A 26,767-nucleotide genomic window follows, 5' to 3' on the forward strand; every position below is an offset into this window, starting at 1 on the left:
ATTCTCTTTGCTCATACTGATAAATTGTGTTTTCGGGTGTCAGACGTCAATATTTTAGTCAAAAAACATGCAAAATTCCGAAGCCCCCCCTGCTGTTGTTGTTTTGGGCGCGCCGTGGACGACACGCCAGTTTCACTGGGTTGTGCCGCCGTCGACCAATCAGAGAGCAGGATGGGCGTGGCTGTAGACGACATGACTGACCTCTTTGCTTTAACCAATCGCGCACAACAATACGCACCATACGCGGGGTATCCATCCGCACGCAGGCAGAGCGAGCAGCTAGGCGCCCTGGTTCAGTAGCACGAACGCTTCTGAGTATCTGTCTTCCCCACTTCCTACTGTCAGCCGAGCTAGCCCGCACAGCCGATTCACTGCGTCCTATTATAGCCTTTGTCCAGTAGACAAACATGAAGACTAAATTCATCAATGGGGTCTCCTCTTCCCCTTCCATGTCACTGGGTTTGCTGGTGACAGAAAACGCGCTCCAGGTGCAGCCGGACACGGAGCCAGAATGCAAAGACATTCGCCCGGACGAGCCCGACCAGCAGACCAAGCAAAAGGCGTTTCTGTGGTGCAGAGAGTTTCTCCACGGAGCCTGGAAGTCTGTAGAAGAGAATGATTTCCAGATCACTGTCATCAGGTAGGGTTTTTTTTTTTGTTTCTGTTAGTGCTAGACTGGCTAAGCGGTTGCGATTAAATCATTAAGGGGGGTCATTCCTGGTTCAGCATCCATGATGTGCTGTTAACTCCATTTTGTGAGGCATTGCATGTGTTAGATCTTTTTTTTTTTTAAACCGGAAGAAAGCACGCAGCTGTTGGAGGATGTGGCATGTAGCAGTATAGACAGTGGCTAAAGGCTTGTGGGTGGTCTTATGTGCGTTAATAGACTGGTGTTTGCCTAAATTGCAACTATGACTGTTCATTTTGTTCGTTTTCCCCCTTTTCTCCTCACTTTGAAATCGCAGGGGGGGTCTAAGTAACAAGCTGTTTCTCTGCGGTCTCCCAGAGGAGCTGCAGAGTGTTGGGGACGAGCCGAGGAACGTGCTGCTGCGCATTTATGGAGCCATTCTGCAGGTGGGCTTCGCCATCCACACCAGTCTCCAAAGAGCATTGCCATCTGCTTAAAGTTTCACTGTAGCTGCTGAATGCTGTGCAGTGAGGTAATGGTGGTGGGCCATGACTTAGAATGCCTTAATCACGTGTCCACAAGACCTAGCACCCCTAGCACCCCCAGCACCCCCATCGGCCCCGCCCTCCCCCTTAGCTAAAACAAATGGAAACCACTTGTCTGTGGTCACAGTCAGTCGTTAAGATGGCTGAGGATACCCAGCTCAGCCTGTTTGTAATATAGAAAGAGGATAAGGCCAGATTAACCTCTTCTGTAGTTGGTGGACCACACTCATGTCAGTCCCTTCCCCTCTTCCTCCACATTCCTACTTTCAAGTTAGTTAATCATTAACGGGTAAGCTGATAAGAGGCTGTGGGGAGAGTTATATCCCATGGGATCAATTGATGGCATTGACTTATGCTTAACTTAAATGTTGCTATTTTGCCTACTTTAGGCCAATGTGGTGTTTCCCCCATGTGATAAAAGAAGCTTGTTGATGTTGAGTGCTGTTGTGTGGAACTTTAGGCCATGAATTTTAAGTGCCATTAAGGCCCACATCAGAGTGGACATGTTGCTGTATTTCTCATTGAGAAAGGGAAAGTATGTGTGTGTGTGTATGAGTGTATGTGAATGGGTGAGTGTGTGCTGTGTGAAAGAGAGCACGCGTGCCGTTTTTGTCCGTCTGCATGCTGGTGTCTGAATGAGGACTGCTGTATTTGTTGGGTGATGTACCTCCATGGCTGTACATGCGTGTCTTCTTTGCCGTAGGCTTGCCAAAGGAGCGTGCCTTGAGCACTCTTGTTTCCAGGTGATCCCACCATACCAATCACGGTACAGTATTAGATCCCTGAAGCCACAGCATTGTCTTCAACCAAGTTCTCGCACATCATGTCAAAAAAAAAAAAAGCTTAAATCTTATGTTATTGACCCTTTCAATGCGCATTGCTCTCTGCCTCTGTCTGCTTTCTCTACACACGTCCTCAGTCAGTGACGATAGCGTAAATATAGTTCACTATGGCAGCGCAGTTCAGTGGACAGACAGCTTTCCCTTTTCTCTGATACCATCAGTGGTTATCAGTTGCTATAAAAAGACACAACTGTTGTAAACCCTTGTCTTGCACAACGTCATCTCTGATGAGGTGGTACCCGGTCCACATTCCTGTCCGCCGGTTCAGTGGTTAAGTCAGAGAAACCTTGGATAAAAGCCTCAACTCTGGAATCATGACCTAATTCAGCAGAGTTTGGCCATTGCTCCAGATGCCTAAGGTTGAATTTATCCAAGAGGTTTCTTCTCCACAAACTGAAAGTATCTCACAGTGACACAAAACAGACGTTAAAACAGACGTTTTATTGATGTTTTCCATAATCGCTCTCGAGCTATAAGAGTTTGTATGGTGCACCCTGGTTACCGAATCGCTTAGACTGATAAATTCATTCTCTTCTAAAATGGTAGCTAATGGAGTCTTGTTCTGAACATTATTTAAACACAACCTCGAATTCAGTCAGCTGGAATGTAGTTGTGATAATTGCAGTTATAAACCTGCTTTATAAAATGCTCTCCTATCAGAGAACTAAAAAAAGAAAAGAAAAAAAAAAAACTTGGGTCACCATCTGGGAGACCCACGTGTCTCGAATAGTCATCCATAAATTCCTAGCTATTGAGCCCGTTCTAAGCTTCTATATTCTTCACTTTTGCTTGATGGGAAAGCAAAGAATTTAACGCATTACAGGTTTTGTTGAAATGTATACTTCCTTGTTCCTCCAACACAGTATTAATAGAATGCATTGAATTACAACTCTCTTTTTTTCTCTAAATGGGGAAGACTTTTCGTCGTCTGTTGCTGCCTCCTTGTGAAGATGATCAAATGTATTTTTTTAAAGGGGGGAAAAAGAAAGCAAACACTTTGTGCTCATGGTTAGTCTTTTGCTTTTTCTCTCATTGCTAGATGTCCTGTAATAAAGGGGAATCCAGACAGTCAAACAAAGAAAATCACTTTCAAGTAAGTAACACATGGAAAAAGGTTTTTGTTTTCTTTTTTTTATGAGGAAAGTTTTGGGTTTTGTGTGAGGTTTGCGTGTTTCTTTAGAACTCTTAAAAATCTTTAAGGAATACTTAAGTTTCTTTATCATCCCTCCTCAAAAAAGATGTGGCTTCTCAACCTAACTAAATAAATACTCTGCATCGAAATTAGTTGTTGGCTTATTTTATAAATATTCTTCTGTACCTTCTGCACCTGTGCCATTCCATGCCAAACATCGGCAGTACGTGAGCACGGTATTATTGCAGTGCTGTTGGAAAGTCCCCTCGCTGTTTTGGCGCTCTGTTTATGTTCTCAGCACACAGCTGATAGTTGGAGATCGTTTTGGGTCGTCCAGTGTTTTGTGTTTTGAATGGCCCATGCTGTGATTCCTTAAAGCCTAAAAGTCATGTTCTTCCATAAACATGCTCTGGACAGCCACGCTAGCTCATTTCCACGGCAGAGAGGCACTCCAAATCAACCGAATCAAAAGCATTGCGCTGAATCAAAGTAGTAGTTCACTCTTTAAACGACACTTGTTATACTTTATAAATAAATACACTTGGCTAATTTTCTGCATCTACTTCGACAAGATCTGAGAAAACCTAAGCACTATCCGAGACCAAACTAACGCACTCTCGCTAATGCCAGTATCACTAATAATATTTCACAGCAATCTCGTTCGACCTTTCTTTGAGGAGTGATGACCAGGAATTAGTGACCTAAACATGCGAAAGCCTAACGCAGTTGAGTCGCGTTACTAGCATCACAGGCACGTAGTAAGGGATCCTATTAAAAGCTTAACACCACTCTTTGCTGTCAGACGTCAGACAACTCGTCCGTCTGCCCTCTTTGGACTGTGGCTCCCTACTTTGCATGTGCTGTGTTGGCTGCATATGTTCAACAAGAGCTACTTATCCCGTCTCCAGTGCTTGCACTTTACTCACACTGCATGAGCTCCTTGTGTAGTTACACAGTCGTTACAATGTGGTAGACATTTACGCCGCACAGGATGTTGCTGTCTACTCGCTGCTGACTTGGTGGGTTGATCTGCATGGGGCATGAAGCAGTGGAAAAAACCCACAGCTGCTGCCTTGCCCTGAAGTCACATGACCACCGCTTAGTCAGAGAGCGAAGGACAGGGAGTGGGAAATAGAGAGAGATTGATTAAGCCGGCAAGCAAGGCAGCAGGTGTTGCCCAGGGAACCAAACTTAATAGCCAGCGATCCACGGCAACGAAACATGAATGTTTTACAGGATGTTACTTGCCCTGTGCTTGTACTGTACCCTGACATAAAAAATGATATTCAAGTTCATATATATAATTATTTTGTCTCAGCATATTTTTTGTAATGCAGTCTCCTTCTAAAGATTGCATTACAAAGATTTGGTTTGGACAGTATTTTAATTTCCTTCCTCAAAAGAAAAAGAGTTACACCATTGCATCATCTCATAATAAAGTCCAGCTCCAATCAAGTTAAAAAATAGAACAGTGGGATTGAACCAGCATGAACATAACCAGTAACAGACGTTTAGCTGGGTTTAACCCTTTGATAAAACAGACATAGTAATAAATACGTCTTGACCCCACCAAAAATCAACAGGTTACTATAGTGGACCATGGTGAACCAGTTAGTATGATAACGTTTACATAAAAATGAATGGCTTCAGCTAGCTTTTATTTGTTAAGAGCGGTGTTTGCTTTTCAGGGTGAAGTGTTGCTTTAAAGGTTTTCATGACCTTATGGGGTTATCTTTCCTGGTGTGACTCATGGCACTGAGTCATTCAGTGGACTTGGGTAGGATCATGCTTTGATCAGCAGCTGATTACTCAGAATTGTCACTTTACCCCCAGACCAAGGTATAAAGAGCCAAACTTCATCATGAGTTTGACTGTAAGACCTGTTGACCATATACACACACTTCTGGTAACATGATCCAGTTTTCCTACATTTATATTGTGTACTAAACAGCCTTCTGCTGTTAGTGTTGTTTGTATAAAGACAACCTGTTGGGTGACTCACCTGTCTGTTGGTCCATTCATCCTGACATTTTAATTTAATGGAAACTGCTTTGTTTAGGTTATAATGATCTAGAAATACAAGGTTTTAATCGACATCGATGTCATGGTGTCTCACACAGGAAAAAAACAAAAGGTGGAATATAGTAGAAAATAGTGTCAGTATAGTAGCCATTCATACTTTTCATTGACCCTGTGTCGTTTGTCACATGATTTAGTCATCCATCCAGACAGAGCACACAGGAAGGTGAGTTTTAGCTGTCCAGATAAGACATTATTATTGCCCTGTTAGATAAACAGATCTACTGTTGTTAGTGCAGACACTTCTATTAAATCTGCATTCCACGAGCATTCCACAGCGTAATGCCCAGCTGAATGAGCTCTGTTTCTTTGCCTAATGCACACGGTTAAGAATGAATGACTTCTCACCAACTTGGGATGTTGCCAGGATAGAAAAAAAGAAGAGGCTTGCTTAGGAAATACAAGTTGTGTTTAAAGCTGTGATAACACCTTGGCAGCTTGACAAATGACATACATTTCAGATTAACAGGATGGGTAACACCTGAAGATGAAGAGGCTGATAAACAGACAGAAACGGACCCAGTCCTAGCATTTGACAGCAGCCCTAAGCCCACCATTAAGTAGTAGTGATGCAGAACTTTGAATTAAGTTTGACAAGGGGCTTAATGATGTCACCTCCCATAAACAGGGCAATAAAGTTATGCAATTATGAAAATAAAACAACAATTGAAGAGGACAGGGTGAACATAACCCCATAAGAGCTTATATCTAGTTCCCCACATTCATAACTACAAGACTTGTAGTACAAGATATGTTTTATAGTGCTTACTGGATCATTTATTGTAGTTACGTGAGGTTGATAAATCTATAATCAGCCTGTGGTTCAAGGAGTTAGACTCCAGTCCCACCTAATGGCTGAAGTTAATTGTTTAATATTCCACAGCTTATGGGGAGGATTATCTCTTATGGCTACGTGCAGCTATGTCACTAAGTTAGGCCATGTCCTTAAACAGGACTGACAGGCCATGCTTTGATTAGAACTCAGGTTTGTAATATTACATAATAATGTATTATTTCCCACAAAATACTTGACAGTACTGCGTCAACTGTACCTGTCTATAAACTGTTGCAGACTGAGATGCCAGCCAACGTGATCTCTGGATAAATGGACTCTCAAGTCACCTCTGTCTGAATAATGTTGAAATTATGTGCATAGTGAATACAAGCCAAAGATAGCAGAGTTCATTGTTGGTACATCAGTCAGTACATCAAAATGTTCAAATCTATTAAGTAAGGGCTGCAGCAGTGCTAACATAAAAACAAGCAAGACTTCAAGAATAACTGAGGGAAACAGTGAAGCATATATGAATGTGTTAACAAAGTAATGACTCCCTGAACGGAGAACAGGTGCAGGTGGTAATGAATGTGAAGGTGCCAGGATGGAATTGGTGCAGGTGAGGAACGGTCAGGAGCAGAGGAGCAGGTACGCAGTGTCTTAAGATGGGTACAAGATGACGTTTGCCTTTCCTCAAGTGTGCGTACCTAACATTTTTCCCTTTGGCTTGTTATACAGTATGTGCCACCGTATTTTCCAGAACTCAAAGAAGCACAAGGCTTCTTTTATTGTTGGTGCCCCAATGTGTTCCATGTGTGCCTGTATACACATTCAGAACAGAAAGCACTTGTTACTGAGTTGATCAGCATAAAAGGCACAGATCTACAAATATCCAGCTTTCGGGGATCATATTATTTACATACATGAGATAAATGCATAACATCTGCATATACCAAGATTGAGACCATTTGCTTTTAAAGAGCAGAATAGAATAAACAGCTGTTTTTTGGTTTTGGTTTTAAAGGAATAATGCTACTATGCCTAAAATTTAGGCTGTGTTGTGCAAATGACCTTGCATAAGGACGTAAAAGTCCTTCTCTCCCTAGACTGCAGGCTTACCCTATGAGCCTTACTGTATTGTTATTAATCTGGGCAAATTACTCAGTAACTACCGCAAGTTATTTGTTAACTTGAAAAGTAATGTCAGTTATGCCGTTATACAAGCAAGGAACTGAAATGTGGGCTCCTACAATTTATGAGAATTAATCAGTTATTAATCTTAAGATTTATTATTCAGTAACTTCTAAGAATTGTTCTTTAACTACATTGAAACCAGTGCGTGCAACATTGTTACAAAATGCTGCATAATTGAGCAGAGAACTACAAATAACCTTCTGAGACATATGTGTAGACCATAAATCCTCAGCAGATCACGTCCTGTTAGTGGAGCGTAAAAGGGCAGGCAGTAGAGGAAGACTCCACAGTTTGTCATTAATTAAGGCCTGCATGTTTGTATCCTAGTATTTCCATATTACTTTCCGCAACTCATTTCTTTCTCCTGCCGCTTCTAACTGTGTGTCCAAAAGTGGCTCTACGTTTAGAGGAAGTGCTGCTTCCTTCCACACTGTGTGGAGCTTCCTTCAGCTCTTCATGTTCCTGTTTTGCTTTGCTGTACAGGACAGGATGTTGTTCCTCACACTGCAAAAGTGGGGGCCATAGTGCAAAGTATCACATGAATCCAAATACAGAGCAAAAGGAAGTGAGGATTGTGCTTTTTTTATTGTACTTTTTAGCTCTAGTCTGCATACAGTAGAAACCAGATGGAGTTCCCTCTGCAGTCACTGCAGGTCTTACATACTATAGGCACTACAGAGTGTATGCACTACAGTGTAACTAATTTCTGGTTCAACATTAGCAGCACACACAGATTATACTGGATCAACAACCTGTTAAAAAAAGAAGACAGCAAAACATGGCCTACAGTATTATCAAATGTACTGTACCTACTGTATTTCAGGCACCTGATAGGCTAGGCAAATGACCATTGTGTCCAATGCCAAGTAATTTAGTTTTTTGTTTTCATATTATTTTTGTTGAATGTGAAAAACATAAAAAGCTGCATTTACTAATAACTATTAATTGCAAAAGCTTTTACATCATGAAGCCTGCTAGCTAGGCTAATACTAGTTAGATACCTATTAGCTTACCTAGTACATCCTGTGCAAATTGTGACTGTCCAATGAAAAACATGTATCTCCAAAATGGTGACTTTACAGGAGAAGGCAAAAATGGTCTTAACTTTGAAAGGAAGTCAGTGTAAACTAAGGACTTTTTGCCCCAAGTAATTTAGGGCATTTCTATTGGTCTGTTCATCCAGAAGTATTTACACAGTGTATAGAGCAGCTACAGGGTTCAAACGGATAAATTAAGATACATGTTATTCATTAGGCAGCAGTAAAATATATATATAGACATTGAAGCTAGTTTATTTATTTTATTTTTTGGCCTTATTCATATTCATAGAGCAGTATTTAATATCCAAACTTTCATTTTGTCAGTTTCATTTTCCTTGACTGTCCAGTAACCACCACTAAGAGAACAATAATAGCACATATCCCCTGTGGGATTTGCAGTGTTATGTTAGGTCTAATAGCTAATAGTCTACAATCTCCTTAACAGTGATGTTTTGAAGTCCGTCAGATATGCATGTTAAATTAAATGAAATTATTTGGCTTAGTAAAATTCTTTGTTTTTTATACTTGAAATTTAATTAATACATTTGTACAACTGTGATGTGAGTGTACAATTGCAGTAATATGCAGAAATAATGTTTTTTTAGATTACAGTGACACTGTAAAAATGTAGTTTTGCCATTTATTTCAACATAAAGCACAAATTGTCATTACTGTAATCAAACTATACTATACAGGGACACCTTCTGGTTTATACTCTATGCGGGCAGTAGAGCTAACGGGTCCAATAAAACTATCCTCACTTCCATTTGCTCTTTGTTTGGATTAATGTATGGGTGCTATAAATATATTACCTACAGTAACTACCTGCCAAATCTTCTGCCAGCAAGGTAATACACTCTAGCTTGATTGTAGACTCATCTTGATTTTTGCTATAAAGGAGAATTGTCAAAATTTATCCAAAGAAATTCAAAGTACTTATCTTTCACAGCAGCCTGAATTGCACATTCTTGACACTGTCTAATGGAGTGACAAGCACAAAATGTGTGCCAGGATGATTACTGTAATTGAGATTAGGGGCTGAGAAGATTTTCATGTCAGAACCGCCACATCAGCACTAACATAATACATTACATGACACAGCCCGTGGTTTCTCATCACAGAGACAGCAAACACAACATAGGTTCAGTAGTATTTTGATTGACCAGAGACAGAGCACATCATATTTATTATGTGTATGTCGGCCTAAAGATCATAGGGAAAGAATTGGATCATAATCATGTCATAATTGTATTATTTATTCTAAATTTTTTTAAATAATACACTGCTTATTGGTGGTGATGTGTTGCACTTGAACATTTGTAAAATCAAATTATGGTGCCTTTTCCTAAGCTACAAACTGTGAGTAAATTCAGTGTATCGAATACAATTCTGAGGCGCTTTTGAAAAACCCTGATGTCATCCTTAGTTAAGCAGTTACAATTAAAGACTGGAGGGGTTTGGCAAGCTCAGCTCTTCTCCTCACAATCGTCCACTTGTTTCTTGGATCTGTCGTTTTCCCGCTGAGCTCAACTTGCTCCAGTGGTGCTTTCACATGTGACCCTTCGTCCCAACTGAAAAGTCTGCCATTTCATTAAAATCCTTGGAGATTTTTTTTTCATTTGAGAGGTTGTTAGATGAAGACTGCAGTAGACACAAGGAATCTGGATTATACTGCGGTTATGTTGGCAATATATTCTCAAATGTAATAGATAATTTACATTTTATATGGGGAATTATTTGATGAATTCTAGTAGTTTGTTTTTTTGTTTTGTTCATCCTTTTTATTATTAATATTCTAACCTGCATATTAATATTCATTTCCTACATTCTTTGAACCATGGATCCATTGAGAGGAAACCATAAGCTTGATTAAGCTTGGGCATATTGGCCATTAGCCTCTACGTGTGTCAGGGTGGATGAGTTTGTGCTGTTGTCCTACTAACCCCCCCAACGATGACCAGTGTTAACAACCCCAACTAACACCCGCTGTCCTGTCTGTACAGATCTCCAGTAGTAGTCCAATGTCAGCCCCAGTCACATGACCTTTCAATTCGCCAGTTACTAAGGCTCTTCCTAGTGGTGCGATTTGGAAGGTTGAGTGAGGAGACTGCAAGGCTACACCTTTTGTTTGACCAAAGAACATGTGTTAAATCATGTGTGTATGTTTGTGTGTCTGCAGGGAGCTGAAGCTTTGATCCTGGAGAGTGTGATGTTTGCCATCCTGGCCGAGAGGCAGCTGGGCCCTAAGCTCTATGGCATCTTCCCTCAGGGGAGGCTGGAGCAGTTTGTGCCAGTGAGTCTTACAGTGTAAAGGCATGATGATCGATCAGACAGCAGGGATTGCCTGTGTCTGTGTCTGCATGCGTGTGGGTGCGTTTGTGATGTAGCCCTCTGTAAGGACCAGATGTCCTTGCAATAAAAGGAAAACAAATGTGTGTGTCTGTGTGTTTGGAAGCCAGCATGCATGACTGGCTTGGGGTTGTTTCTCCCATATTTGCATGAGACTCAAAGGGTGCATTGTTAACATTTTTTAGTTTGCATGTGCATCTGTGAGATTGTGTGCTGGACTGTTCGTGTGCAGTGGTGTTTAAATAATTGCAGTGGACATTTTAATAGTTGTCCTTTTTTTAGCAGCTAAGAATAGCATCTAATTGTTTGACGTGCAATTTTACTAGAATTATGCAATGTAGGTTATTATTACAAATTTAATTCAAGCACATACTTTTTTTTTGCATGAATGGTCCATTGGCATGCCTTGCTGATTTTCATATTGACAATAAGGAAAACATACACAATGTGCTGTAACCATTGTCAGTCTTTGGTTATATTTTGTTCACAATATGTTATATTCAGAAAATAAGCTGCAATTGTACAGAAAAGCATGTTCTCTGTAGACGATTTGGACTTATGTTCAAATTTTGCCAGGGGTGCCCAAACATATACATATAGATGTAAACACCTAATTAACTCACACTTATATTACTCAGGGGGTTATTATGTTAAACATCTTTTTCACAGATTAATATTACAGAGTTCAGAATATGTAAGTTAGCCCTACACTGACAGACTGTTGACAAATGTACAAAGCTGGGTTGTTTTGAATTAGACATAATCAGGATATATCCAGTCATATCAGTCACATTCTTTTCCTATAATTTTACATTTCTATATTTATATTAATCTACAGCAACAGGCACATAGACCCTATTAAATTTATAGCCTAAATTTCTGTTTGCTGGTCTGTTATACCATTTCCTAATTCAGATATATCACTTATATTAAGTAAATATAAAGGGAAAAAAACATGTGACATAGATCATCTTATGTATTGAAGCCAAAAGGTTTCAGGTAATTTCAGGTTTTATCATACTGAGCAGTTATGACCACATAAATAATGAGTCATCCACATAAATAAACAGTCATTTAACCATCTCTATTCTGTGTCCACAGAGTCGAAAGCTCGACACGGATGAGCTGAGAATTCCTAGCATATCATCTGAGATTGCTGAGAAAATCGCCAAGTTCCACAGGATGAGAATGCCTTTTAACAAAGAGCCCAAATGGCTGTTTGGCACAATGGAAAAGTGAGTAACTCTGCAACCCTGGTTTCAATTGTACAAAACAGTAATTCCTCAAGGAGTCAGCTGTAGGTAAATATTATCTAGACATTGTGTACTTGAATCTCTTACTTTGGTGTTACTTTTTCTGTGAATAATACTAAAGTACGTTCCTGCATGGAAGAATCAGAATGGAATGGCTTGGAAAAATGGAAATGGAAAAAGCTTAGATATGTTAGAAGATGGAATGGAGCATAAATGGTGAACAAGGCTGGGAATTCTCAAAGCCTCGTTTGGGAGACTATCTTATTGTTGTTGTTTATAGCCGAGTGATCTGTCTGTAATCTCAAGGTCATTTCATTGTGCTTCCCAAATGCGCAGATACATGAGTCAGGTGCAGAGCCTGACCTTCACTAAAGAGACACACCTGCGTAAGTTCGCTCGACTTATGAGTTACAACCTGCCCCAGGAGATGGAGAGCCTCAGGTAAAGCAAAGAATAGAAATCTTTTCAGTTCACCTACACATTCCATACACTCGTCACACTTAACAGAAACAAATCTGTTGTTAACTGCCATTACCTCTGTCACAGTAGTTGGATGCTTTTTTTTTAACATAAGAGGCTACATAATTGATTGTTTGTGTGTAGGTGCCTACTGGAATCCACTCGGTCTCCTGTCGTTTTCTGCCACAATGACTTACAAGAAGGTAGAGCAGTTTTTTTTACCCCAAATATTAACATAGACATGCTTGATGTGCAATAATTTTCACTTAATTTATGAGGCATATATTGCTAACCTTTTAGCATCATGCAAAAGCATCAGTGGCAGCCATCTTTATTTATTTGTATAGATAACAGTATGGCATACAGTGCAAGTCATAAGCAAGTCTTGATTAAGATTGCTGAACAGTGTGACGTGGTTTAAGGCGTGTGAGATTATTTGGATGTAGTTTGCACAGTTTTAATTAATGTTCTTAAGAAGGCTTGTTAGCTACACAAGCCTTATAGTTCCAGTGTAAAACTAAAGAAGCTAAATTGACATACCATTTATGTCGTATTTAATCAGCCATATTTGGGATAAGAGACATATTTAGTAAATGTAATTTTTGTCTGCACCATGGCTTTAAATCCTGGTTTTATTGATGTGTTTCTTTAAATAACTGTAAACAGGAAACATCCTTCTGCTGAGTGGCCGGGAGAATGTGGACAAGCAGAAGCTCATGTTGATTGACTTTGAGTACAGCAGCTACAACTACAGGTACTTAAACTACAGGTTTCGTAGTGCTGACTAGAGATAAATACCACTTTTTCTTTTTCGATACCAATTTGAAATCATACTCATTTGAAACTGATACTGATCAATAATTTCCTGCTAATATCAGACCATTGTAAAGATAGGTGATAGGGTAACATTATCTGTATTTAATAGGCATGTAATTATAGTAATCTTATATTAGCTCTAAGAACTGTGTCTTGGGGGATGTGATCTTACAGCACAGTGTGACTGTGTGACTTTGTGCAGCTTGATTGTCCTCAAATACCTGCAAGGACACAGCTGATAGTGCTAGGAGGTTTGTGCCAAGCACTTTAAGAAAGTCAAACCACGGCCAGACCACTACAATCTACTTTGTCCTCTTAAGTGTGTGGGCAGACCTTTTTAAAGGCCTCAGCTTTTTTCCCTGATTTTGCATGGCCTAATATGAGAGACAGTTTAGTGTGCTTCTATCAGAGCACACAGTGTACAGTCTATTCTTGAACATGGCTTTACATGTTAGTACACTTTTGTGTTTCTAAATATTGTACATTGGGTCCAATTCAGAGGTGTTGCTTATTTCCATTTTCCCCACCGTATTATCCCAAAGCGGTGTGTCTGATAAGTTTGGAATGCTTGGGGTGGCCTGTTTCTTGGAAGCGGCTTCCAGACATTGAAGCCTCTGGCAGCCATCCCATTGGTCAGTCAAAACACTTTTGTCAAGGCCCTTAACATTCCCACACGTGTTCCAGCACAAGATGGATCGGATTTCACCCAGCATTCATAGACACTCAAGTTAAAAAATGTGACGCTCCGTGGCTTGGGAAGGGACCACTGAAGTAGTGATTTTGAGCTTTTTTAATCACAGAAGTGGGTGCAGTAAATTTTTGCAGTGAACTTTTTGTTCCAAGCCTCACAAAGGCCAGCCGAGTGTAAGCATGATTTATTTTCCCATCTACGCTGGGCTCTTGGTCTGCAAAATCATGCAGGGAAACAGTCAAGCCTAGGTTCACTGTATCGGTCCTCCAGGGGCAAACATCCCTTGTGGCCTCAGGATGTCTGATTTGTCTTTTGTACGGTTTCCACAGCAGCTGTGAAACTCTCTGGAGAGACTTACTGAGTTTAGGAGATCTGCCAGCCGATTAGCATTTGGTCAGGCAATGTCTGTACTTGTCTTATGTGCTATGTACCATATAAAGGACTCTTTCTTTGCTTTGCAGAGGATTTGACATCGGAAACTTCTTCTGTGAGTGGATGTACGACTACACCTGCGATGTGTCTCCATATTTCAAAACAACCACCAAGAATTACCCTACCAAAGCTCAGCAGGTATGAGATGGGAAGAGAGTGGACTTTGGTCACCGCAAAGTGTAGACCCAGGATATGGATTTAGACTGGATTTAGATGCTCCCCAGAATGACTATAACAATGCTTTTTACATTTTTTTATTCCCTTCAGATGCATTTCTTTAAAAGCTATTTGTTAGAATACGACCCAGGAATAGCCAACTTGAGCGAGGAAGACCAGCTAAAGCTCAGAGAGGACATGTTGGTGGAAGTTAACAGGTGACCATGCTTTGTTGTTTAATTTTATGTATGTTGTCAGGTGTCCATAAGTTTGTAGACAAATTCTTTTCCAGCGTGTCTGATAATAAAATACCATTTAAATAAAAAGCTTAATTCAACAATAAGATTTATTATAAAAAACATCATTAAGACAAATTATTAGAACACATTTTAATGTAATAGGTTTTATTTCACTTAACAGATTTTGGGAAGGCTTTACAGTAGATATTAAATTTTTTTCTGTGTGGACTTGATTAAATTTAACCAGAGCATTAGTGATTAGTATAGTAGTGAGTATATACTCTTTAATACTTTCACTGTACATTGTGTGACATATGTAGTGCTGTATACAGCACATGATTCTACCGCACTCTGACATTATCATGCACAAATACTCAGTTGTGATATGGCTGGTGCTGAGCTACATATTTACACAGTTTACTTATTAGTATAGTAACTTAGTTTTCACCCTAATTCACACCTCTGCCTTAATGCAAACATTGCACATGCACATACAAACCGGATTCCAAAAAAGTTGGGACACTAAACAAATTTTGAATAAAAACTGAATGCAATGATATGGAGATGGCAATATTTCAATGTCAATATTTTATTCGTAATAGAACATAGATGACAGATCAAGTTTAATCTAAGTAAATGTAACATTTTAAAGGAGAAATATGTTGATTCAAAATTTCATGGCATCAACAAATCCCAAAAAAGTTGGGACAAGTAGCATTAAGTGGCTGGAAAAAGGAAATTGAGCATATAACGAACAGCTGGAATACCAATTCACACTAATTAGGTCAATTGACAACATAATTGGGTATAAAAAGAGCTTCTCAGAGTGTCAGTGTCTCTCTGAAGCCAAGATGGTAAGAGGATCACCAGTTCCACCATTGTTGCGCAGAAAGATATTGCAGCAATACCAGAATGGTGTTACCCAGCGTAAAATAGCAAAGACTTTTAAGTTATCATCATCAACCGTGCTTAACATCATCAAAAGATTCAGAGAATCTGGAACAACCGCTGTGCGTAAGGGTCAAGGCCGTAAAACTCTACTGGATGCTCGTGATCTCCAGGCTCTTAAACGTCACTGCACCTCAAACAGGAATGCCACTGTCAAGGAAATAACAGAATGGGCTCAGGAATACTTCCAGAAATCATTGTCAGTGAACACAATCCACCGTGCCATCCGCCGTTGCCAGCTGAAACTCTGCAAAGAGGAAGCCATTTCTAAGCAAGCTCCACAAGCTTAGACGTTTGCACTGGGCCAGGGGTCTTTTAAAATGGAGTGTGGCAAAATGGAAGACTGTTCTGTGGTCAGATGAGTCACGATTTGAAGTTCTTTATGGAACACTGGGACGCCATGTCATCCGGACCAGAGAGGACAAGGATAACCCAAGTTGTTATCAGCGCTCCGTTCAGAAGCCTGCATCACTGATGGTATGGGGTTGCATGAGTGCTTGTGGCATGGGCAGCTTGCATGTCTGGAAAGGCACCATTAATGCAGAGAACTATGTTCAGGTTCTAGAACAACATATGCTCCCATCTAGACGTCATCTCTTTCAGGGAAGACCCTGCATTTTTCAACAAGATAATGCCAGACCACATTCTGCAGCAATCACAACATCATGGCTACGTAGGAGAAGGAACCGGGTACTGAAATGGCCAGCCTGCAGTCCAGATCTTTCACCTATAGAGAACATTTGGCGCATCATAAAGAGGAAGGTGCGACAAATAAGGCCCAAGACGATTGAACAGTTAGAGGCCTGTATTAGACATGAATGGGAGAGCATTCCTATTTCTAAACTTGAGAAACTGGTCTCCTTTGTACCCAGAAGTCTGTTGAGTGTTGTAAGAAGAAGGGGGGGTGCCACACAGTGGTAAAAATGGCCTTGTCCCAACTTTTTTGGGAGTTGTTGACGCCATGAAATTTTTAATCAACATATTTCTCCTTTAAAATGTTACATTTACTCAGATTAAACTTTTGATCTGTCATCTATGTTCTATTACGAATAAAATATTGACATTTGCCATCTCCACATCATTGCATTCAGTTTTTATTCACAATTTGTTTAGTGTCCCAACTTTTTTGGAATCCGGTTTGTATTTGTATTTATTGTATTGTATTTATTGTCTGTAGTATCTATTACTGCACCAGAGATTTAGCCTAACAGTGTTTTGTTTCACTGTACAACCCTTTTAAGGAGCAGTAAGTAGTTTAGTTGGTAATTAAGTCAAATTGCCAGCCCATCACTGGTCACACGAAACAGGCATATTCCCTGTTATGACATGGACTGAATAAGTAACCTTCTTAACCTTATATAATGGGTTATGCAGTTCATAGCAGAAGGTGTAACATGGTTGACTGAATATTCTCTTCACTCTCCTAAGCATATTGACAAAACTGAGAGGAGTGGTTATCTCAGAGTACTATAAATCAGAACAGTAATGATCTACCCTCTTTAGGCCTCCAGCTCACTGTAAAAAGGCTGTCAGAGGTTGAGAAATAATATCTTGGAAGGTATCCAAGAGTGACTCTCAGGTCCTAAAACAGGTTCTCATTTCTCAGCATTCCTTCACAATATTTTAACAAATTTCTCTTATTACGTAGGTTTGCCCTTGCATCACACTTCTTCTGGGGCCTGTGGTCCATGATCCAGGCGAGAATATCCACCATTGAGTTCGGCTACCTGGTGAGCTTCTAATATATGGTTACATGTATGTTAAGCTTGTCCACAGTGGGCTGCCTTCAGATGGTACAGTTATAAAGTATTGTTCAGTGATTGGGGAAAGGATCACACCATTTATGCTTTCATTAATGAAACATTAGTGTACAAAGTGTACAGAGGGCCACTGCAATGTTTGTGCTGCCTGACAACCGAAACCAAATATTTGCCAGTTCAGGGTAACATGACAGTAGAATTATGCAGTGTGTCATGCTTTCACAAATATTTACTAGATCAAGGGAACATTTTTATTGGTCAGGCGTCATTTTTGGCCTCAAATGCAGATATGGCAGGTTAAGACAAATTTGTGTTCAAATTTGCAGATCATTTCTGATCTCCTGACATGTTGTCTCTCTATCTCTCTCCACCCTTTTTGTTTCCTTTCTTCCATTTTTCTCTCTCTTTTCATGCCCCACTCTCCAGGACTATGCCATGGCCAGGTTTGACTCGTACTTCGAGCTCAAGAAGGAGCTGGGCATTTAAATAACTACGCTAGGGATGGAGCAAAGAGGGACCAGCTGCTCTGAAGGCTTAAGCTGACAGAAGCGAAGTGGAGACCAACAACCTGGCTTTCACTAGAAAGGGGGATGCTTTGCTACTGTAGTGGTTACATGGTGCTGCATGGACCAAAATCAACGCCACTTACCCTTACTCTGCATCAGGCCTGATGTATCGAATATGGCGCCATGCCTCGCTTTTCAGTGTTTACCATTTTTAAGCTCCAAATATTTGATACACGCCTGCCTGGCTGTGAAAGCTTTTGGGCAATTTTAAAATAGATGATACTAATCTCAGCAAAACAGTACAACAATATAAATACAATATAAAGCCAGAGTCTTGGCTGAGCAGTTAGATAAATATACCATATTATTCTGCACTAACTTTTAGAAGCTAAGCTGCACCAGACTGTGGTGGAAAAGTACTCGACCCTGAAGTGCCACGTGTGGCGTCTTTTATTGCAGTAGGCAATACTCTGTTCTGTTATCTTTACAGACAGTGCTAGGGAATGATTGAGGTTCAAATGCATGGACCTCGAGCTTTAGAGTGGTACAACAGACCAAACTCTGTTGGTAGTGTAGATTTAATGATTTCCAGTGTTGTGGGATACTTTTACACTCATCCAACTTTTTATGTGAAGTTTTACAATCCTTTACAATCCTTCTCGTTCTCTACTTGAACAACCACTAGCTGATATTTTTCTTTCTATGGCAGTAGTTCAATAGAGCAATAGTGTGAAAAAAGAGATCCTGTGGGACCTGGCCACCTGTGTACGTCTGAGTGTGATTTGCTATTACATGAGGAAAACTAGTCAGAATAGCTAATTCTATTAGCTTACTGGCTTGTCAAAATTGTGAACAGTGGTAACTGTCAAATTGAATGTTGTGTTACTTAATGACAATCTTTCCCTTTTAAAAACAAATTTTTTTTGAATACCAGCTAGTATATTTACGCTTTTTTTTCAGACTGTAAGATGATTTGTTTGTTTTTTTTAGAATATTCATTTGCAATGTGAGACTGGACATTACTACTTTTACCTTTTTTTTTTCACCTGATATGTAAACTAAACTGTGATGAATCTTTTTTTCTTTTTTTTCTTACAATCTGAGCTACTATTTTTGAGTATCATGTTGTAATATTTAGCTGCAAATGTAAATAACTGGGACAGAATATTGATTCTGCTAACATAACTGTGAAGGTCACTGCTCTGTACCAGTCCCTTAAAAAAGTACTGGTATATCTATACAAAACCTTTCTCATTTCCTTAAATGGAATATGTGTTTTTTCTTAATAAGAAAGTTGTGCTCTTTGAAAGGATTGAAATCATGTTAATTCCTAATAATTTTCTTCAGCATCATCAGTGTAGTATTTAAGTGTTCCATTCTAGTTTTACATCCTAAATTCAGTTCCTATTTAAGTTCACTATAAACATATAAGTAATTAATACACATTTTGTCAATTTACTGGTACCCACAACTGGCTAGAGCTGGGTGAATGTAATTATGCCTAATGTATAAATCATACTCATACAATCATACAAACTTCAGACATGAATCTGTCCCAACCTCCCAAACCGTGTAAGGATATGCTCATGTATGTACAGTGCTATAGGATGATTTTAAATCATTCTATAGTTTACTTTTTCTGTGTATTGTAATGTAGTTTAGCTATACTTCTTTAAAAAAGGAGCTTTTCATTCTATTGCAAACATTACCAATGTTCTGTAATGATGCAGACTTTGCTCACAAACTATTATTAAAGTTATGCAAAACTATTCAAGCAAAACATTGCCTGTCATCTACACAATGAGATAAAAACAAGCATTCCATAAAAAAATATAACAGTAAGAACAAAATGACTGAAGATGACCAACTATTAAATGTATACTATATAATGACAAATTTTGACATTTGACATCAGAATTCTTGAAATGCATGTTACATTTGCATTGTTGAAATCTTCACATTCACTATCGTTGCAAGACAAAAGTAATTGAATTAAAGTACCTTGATTTCTGTATTTATTACTATGCAAAATGAGAAACACTAACTAAAGTACACAACCATTTGTACTGTTTTATACATTTTATCTTTTATTGAGCACATTAAGTAAACCTCCACAGTGCAGGCTAGAAAAAGTAAGTGAGCTCCTGAATTTAAAAACCTGTAGATCTCCCTTCAGCAACAATCACCTCTCTTAAATGTTTCCTGGAGCTGCAAAAACGATTGGCACAACTCTGAGGAGGACGTTTAGACCATTCTTTCCTGCAAATGTGTTCCACTCCATTACACAGCCTGCTTAGGTCAGGCCACAGCATCTCAATAAGGCTAAGGTCAAGATTCTGACCTGGCAATTCCAAAACTACTCTCTTCTTTTTTAAATTTGATTTCCTTGAGGGCTTTGGATCGCTGTCATGTTGCATCACCCAACAGTTTTCCAACTTTCCACCTTACAGTCTCTTAAATCTTTATCTTATCTTTAGAAACGATGTTTGTATTAAACACATACAAATTTTAGGACTCTTCATTGTCATCTGAAACCTGATATTTCCATTTGAAATTTGATTATCTTTAAAAGGTTTAATTTGATGTTAATTTTATTAATTCATCCATTTTTAATTGAATCATAGTTTTACAAATATAATGAACTGTCAAATCTTTATCTGCCCTTTTCGCCCAAAGGTTTTAGGTTGGACATAGGTAATATATAGTTTGACTTCTGCATGTAAAACAAACAGCAGGAGTCAGTTTCTACCTCAACCTACAAGACGCTAAGGAAATGTATGAATAGAATGCATAGGCAAGAAACCTGTAATAGGGTAAACACTTGTTCTTGCGTCTCTACACTACAGTCTTTGCCACTTTGAGCTGCTTGTCAAATGAAAGTAATATAGGTTAGGGTTATAGTTTAAACAGGTGAAATACAGTAACATTCATGGTTGTTTCATTATGCAGTCAGCCATTATGTAATCAGCATGACCAACTAGCGTTAGCATTACACAAATAGTGAGTTTGAGTAATAAACACTGAAAAAGGCAGTTTGTGGAGACGCTAGCTGATATCAGGGAGACATTTCCTGTGAAAGGCATCTAATCATCACTGGGGATTAATGGAAAGGACTGTGGAGCGATACAGTATAACGCAGCAGCAATTTTTAATTGTGTTTGCCAACTGCTGTGTATTGAGTAATTCACTAATGTCCTGTCATTTAGTGCTATTCCCATTACTGATTAATCTTCTCATATCCCTGCTTACAGGGCTGCCCAGTCCAAATCTCACAGATAAGTAGCTTGGTTACTCGTGCACAGCTAAACACGTGTTGAGTGGCTGGGGAAACTTCAGTACATTTATGTCTTTATCTAACTGTTTAGTTGAATTCAATTCCATTTTTTATTACAAGACACACTGGCACAAAACAGCTGCCAAAACTGAATTCCAGGCCCAGGCCCCTAAGACCAAGCCAGAGGCAACAGTGGCAGGAGGACATGGTAAGAATAACTCATACTCCTCTAGGCCACACAGGATATTGGTGGAGCAAGATTACAAGTAAACAGGCATTAGGATAAAGTGGAGGAAATATCTGTGGCCTATTGCTTGTCTCAGATATGGAGTTCCTATCAAATGTTAGGTCACATGTAATTAAACATGTTTTTTTATAATCTTAAGTCTTTAAGTATAATCTTATAACCAAGTCTTAGTCAGAATCTCTGTGTAATTAACATTTGTTAACAGTAGTAGTAATAGGAATCAGGGGTCACTATATATAAAATGGCATTTTGTTTTTATTAAGGAAATCATTAAATCTTCAGGGGCATTAGAGGATAGGTTGAGATGACAAAAAGGCTACAAAGCAATATCCAGCTGCTTAAATATCAAAGTGAGAACTGTTGGATTAATTCTGAGGAATTGTGCATCATACCACCCAGGCATTGACTAGACAAGGTTGTGTTTCTAATCTGAACATCAGAGCAACAAGGGGATTTGTGAGGGAAGTCAAAGAGACGCCTAAATTCACTTTGAAGCATTTTCAGAGTGGCTGAGTATGGAGTGAAGGTGCAACAGGCAACGCTATCAAGAGGTCTAAAGCTTATCCACTATATGTCCAAATGTTTGTGGACACCCATTGTAATGAATGTATTCCGCTACTTCAGGTTGCACCCATGGCTGCCAGTGCACACACACAGTTTGCCTAGTCCCAGAAGAGAAGTACTTCCAATAGATGAGGACTCTCTGAAGCAGATAAACATGAACCAATTAGCACCATGCTGTATGCCAGGCATGGGTTGGAGGTGTAAAAAGCCCCCTAGCATTGACCTGTGGACTTTTGTCTATATATTGTACATATATAGGGATACATCTCCAGATCTCAGTCCAAGCTAAATTGTGGCCCACAAGCATCATCCAATGGCCTGAACAACCTGGAGCGAATCTAAAGAACGGACAAAAATAATTCCCAAACTACTGCAAATACTGCATAAAATGGGTGGAAACTTACTCCAACAGACTCTCAACTGTTTTTGCAGCGCAAGTTAGTTCTACCAAGTACTAATCTGGAGGTGTTGAACACCTACATGAAAAGAATTACATATAATTTGGACTCCAAAATATTGGAGCTTAATCTGAGTTTTTAGAGTTTCAATCTTGCATTATGCAAGATTTTTTTGCTGCTGGGCTCCCCCTACAGTTGTGGAGTGTAATTCAGTTTTACCTCTTTGCCATTAATAGGAATTAAGCTTAGAGCTTCCCACAATATGAGTAGGGATACACAGCATTGTACAGTTCTTGCTAGAGGTCTCATGCAGCTCTATCAAAGTTCCATAGTGCAGTAGCTGGCATTCCAGACCCTGGAGTGGCAATGACAGAAATGCTACCTTTTACAGTGAGTATACAATGAGAATGGAAGCCGTTTTGAAGGTAAAAAACTTTTTGTTTTTTTATTGTTTTGACGTCAGTATTCTAAATTGAATAGAAGGCTTTTCAAGCAATACATATCTTTGTACATGTACACCCTTCAAACATGTATTTTGTAGTTGTAAAGTGCTTAAAACCTTAAATATTTGAAAGGTAATCATCAATCACTTATGAGTGGCATTTATGGTGCTACTTAACTAATCATGTTTAAGAGAAGACATCCCATGCAAATACTTCACTGTGTCAACTACTGAATTGAAGTTTATGCACCTGTACACAAGTTTTATGCAAATTATGACCACAGTTATTGGTGTGACTGTACTTAACCATAAAGTTGTTATTAGTTTATACACCATTAAGTCTTCCATCCAGCACTCTTTAATTTTATATCTTTTGTATGCTTTCAGTTTTTTTTTTTTTTTTGTTTTTTTTTTAACCACTATTTTACCATTATAAACATCACCTACAAAGGACCTTCACTTGTGGGTTTGGACAGTAAATAAAATGTCTTTATTTGTGACCCCTGGTTCCTTTTACCACCTATATAAATCGCTTCTCGGCCTTTTGGCTAAGATCAAGTGTAGTATCTGTTCTTATCAGTTTAATATCTGATACGTCCTCTATATGAGGACTATATATTAAATTGATTTTTGGAACAGGGAGCTGGAAGAGGAGCTTGCTCCTTCCGCTCCACGCATCGGCCTGGTATTGCAGTACCTCCAGGAACGGTGCACCTCCTTCTTGGGGCAGTGGTGGCTCAGCGGTTAGAGCGCCGGGATATCGATAACAGGGTTGTGGGTTCGATTTCTGGGCTCGGCAAGCTGCCACTGTTGGGCCCTTGAGCAAGGCCCTTTACCCTCTCTGCTCCCCGGGCGCTGGAGTTGGCTGCCCACCGCTCTGGGTGTGTGTGTGTACTCACTGCCCCTAGCACATGTGTGTTAGGGGCAGATGGGTTAAATGCAGAGGACACATTTCGCTGTACAGAGTACACTGTAGAGTGACAAATACGTGCACCTTTACCTAAATAATCTGAGTTAGAAAGTTCCTCTACAAAGAAGGCTAACTGAATTGATGTGGGGAGAAGGAGAGCCATCTCCCAACCCAAGAGGGTTGCTCTCTCAAGCTCCGGCTGCTGATGGCAGGCAGCATGACCTGGGATTTGAATATCGCTCTCATTTTCATTAAGCTAATTGAAGAGAGATAATTTAGACTGATTTGAAATCAGTTTGATTTGGTTCAATCATGATCAAATCTGCATCATAAGCAGGGATATGTCCGTCTGGTTTGGGAGAACAAACAAACTCCACAGTAAAGTGTGGAAATGCTACTGCAGAACTCATGGAGGCTGAAACCAAGCCTGGGCCTCTACTGCAGCAACAGCCTTCTGTCCTAATCACTCTGGTTCTGGTAACCCCCCCTTCAAGTTCTTTTATTTCCCTTACTGCAGTCCTGTTCTGCCACCATCCAGTGATGAATAGCAGGTGAAATAATTAAAGCCATAACTTTTGCTCAGAAGAGACACTTAGAGGATATTGCAAGTACAATGTTGCAGCCGCTTAAGCTAGAAATCTAGGAGGGTGCCAGAGAGAGACGGCTGCCAGGGAGTTGCTGCTGGCCAGGGAAGGTTTTTCATTTTGTGTTGCATGGAAGAGGGGGAGGTGTTTTGGCATATCCGTCCATCTAAAGGATGCCAAAAGGGAAGATCTGGAAGGATTTCAGCACAGCTAAATCACTCTAAGGATTAAAACACACACACCCTCTCTCACACACACACACAACACACATACAGGTGGCCAGGAAACAGAGAGGATCCTGAACATCATCTGCTCAAACCCAAGGCTTCATCACAGTGCTTAATGCCACAGAGAGGAAGAGTGATATGTCCTTTTTTGTTTATCCCTTTCCTCAACCTCCTGAAATGCTATGCATTATATCCTTATGTTACTCTAAATTGCACTAAACTCAGATCAGCACTTAATGTCCCAAGCTTTTGGGACAGAGCATCACAGGAAAATATTTGACATGTTCCTGTCACATTACATAACCTACACAACACAATACATCAGAAATCACACTGATTCAGTATTCAGTATTAGTAGTGGGCTGAAATCAGCAGACACAGAACTGGATAATAAAGGAGAGAAAAAAACTAGCCCAATCAGGAGATTAATCTACAGAAGCTTTCCTATATAAAATACAAAGAATCTTTAGATGCATCTAACACTGACAGACAGGGCCTTCTTAAAAAATCTTCTTCAAACCCACTTATGCAGTTTTCATGTAGATTCTGACATTATGACAGATTTTCTTATTTGGGATTTGGGTCATTTACAAGGACAATGGGATCCATCAATATAATAAGAGCATAGCTTTGAACAATTCTGTGATCTAATAACACACCATGAATCTGACTTTATGAATCAGCAAATGTAAGAAATAAGGAGATCCTAAATTCCTAAAAAGTTCCTAAATTTTCTGTTAAATGCGTCTTTATTATTTTCTTATGATCGTTCAATTAATAGTTAATGGCAAAATGACGGAAGAACAGAACAAAACAACCAAAAAAAGGACCAAAACGAAAAAATCCTGTGGAAAAACAGTGACTTGACATCGGAAAGCCATTTTATTTCGTATGTAAACACCCAGTACTTCAAACAAACTTTTAATCTTATTAAATTATACATTAATTATAGTAATTTGACTACTGAAACTGCATTTTAAAGGTTTAACTTCTGAACTTACAGTCTTAGACAAGTGTGAGTCTACAGGGTTAGAAAAATATTATAGAGCATATTTTAATAATAATACCAATTGTTCTTAGAATATTTTAAAGAGAAAAGACTTAAGTAGCTTTTTAAAGAATAATAATATATTCTATTTGTTTTCACAAGTATAAAGGTAAAAAAGCACATCTAAGAAGAATTTCTTTTACTTTTGTAAATTCAGCCTCTGTTTATATAGCAAATGTAGCCTGATTTTGAATCCAGAATTGCTGGATAATGCATTTTGTGGTCTAAATTAGCTGTAATTAGAAAAACATCACATTCTCTTTCAGATAATGCAGTTTTCTTTCTTGGCACATGCAGCAGAAAGGAAAAAAGGTTTTGTATTTCCCTTTTTAATGAAGCCAAGTGAAAGTAAAAGACTCTTAATAAAGTACAGATACAATCACCTTAAGCACAGTAATGAAGTGCATGTACTTGCCTAATACATTTAAAGCTTTTAGTTTTAGTATCAAGCCCTACAGTACACATTTTTCTGTCTAAACAGATAAGGAGCCACCGCTCGTCCTGCCTCCACACCTTTTTTTGACTCTTCTGCACTGGCTTATATGAATTCGTTTTTATTTTACTTCACCTTGAGTTCACATTTCTATCTCTCTCTCTCTCCGCTGTAGTCTGCCGTTTCCAGTGCTTATGTTTCCAGTTACTCAAATCAGAATTGATATACACTCAGGAGGCAGTTGTCATTTTCACCAGTCTGCAGTCTAATTTTTTTCTGTTCGTAATGTATTTTTAAACTAACCCAAAAAGTGCACCATACAACCTGAAAAGCTTTACCCTCAGGGGCATGTGGTATAATTCTAATGAAACTGCTTGTGACGTATGAAGACAAGCCAAATTTGAACAGTGTGGATGTTTTTTAACAAGGCAGCACACAAAATGTTTGCTTTTTGTGTCTTATTTCACAGTTTGTGAGTTAGAAGTCACACATATACCCAAATATGTGTGAGAGTACTGAAAAAGTGAGGTTTTTATAATATGTCACCCATTTTACCAAATACCAAGGATAACCCTGTCTTTCTCTACAGTTCAAGTCAACTCCTGAGGTACAAGGGAGAGGAGATAGGTGTATGACCTAAATTAGAGGCAACAGGAAAGCAAAAGTGTGTGGATGCAGGAACAACTGATGTGCTAAAGTTAATCTGATAAGAAGGGATTCAAGAAGCATAATAGACCCAACCCCTGGACTAAGCACTGCGTACTGTAATTTTCCACTGAAAACTCACCATAGCCGA

The 26,767-nt window shown here is 39.3% G+C and overlaps 1 protein-coding gene and 1 non-coding gene across 3 annotated transcripts; both read left to right on the forward strand.

Annotated features, from left to right (window-relative positions):
• Positions 1–234: 234 nt before the first annotated feature.
• chka (choline kinase alpha) lies at positions 235–19,624 on the forward strand. 2 transcript variants are annotated; one of them, XM_072695386.1, is made up of 12 exons: positions 235–640; positions 966–1,074; positions 3,055–3,108; positions 10,415–10,528; positions 11,686–11,819; positions 12,174–12,278; positions 12,441–12,499; positions 12,963–13,050; positions 14,265–14,373; positions 14,503–14,609; positions 17,227–17,308; positions 17,765–19,624. In XM_072695386.1, the coding sequence occupies exons 1-12, from the start codon at positions 408–410 to the stop codon at positions 17,822–17,824; spliced, it is 1,254 nt and encodes a 417-aa protein (XP_072551487.1). In that variant the 5' UTR covers positions 235–407; the 3' UTR covers positions 17,825–19,624. The 2 variants fall into 2 exon arrangements, with proteins under 2 accessions (XP_072551487.1, XP_072551488.1); XM_072695387.1 differs by lacking the exon at positions 3,055–3,108.
• Positions 19,625–23,297: 3,673 nt separating this feature from the next.
• On the forward strand, positions 23,298–23,488 carry LOC140576026 (U2 spliceosomal RNA). Its single transcript, XR_011981264.1, has one exon. It is a non-coding gene; the product is annotated as a U2 spliceosomal RNA (small nuclear RNA).
• Positions 23,489–26,767: the final 3,279 nt, after the last annotated feature.

This window comes from Salminus brasiliensis, chromosome 13 (genome assembly GCF_030463535.1).
Source record: "Salminus brasiliensis chromosome 13, fSalBra1.hap2, whole genome shotgun sequence".
Lineage (NCBI taxonomy): Eukaryota > Metazoa > Chordata > Actinopteri > Characiformes > Bryconidae > Salminus > Salminus brasiliensis.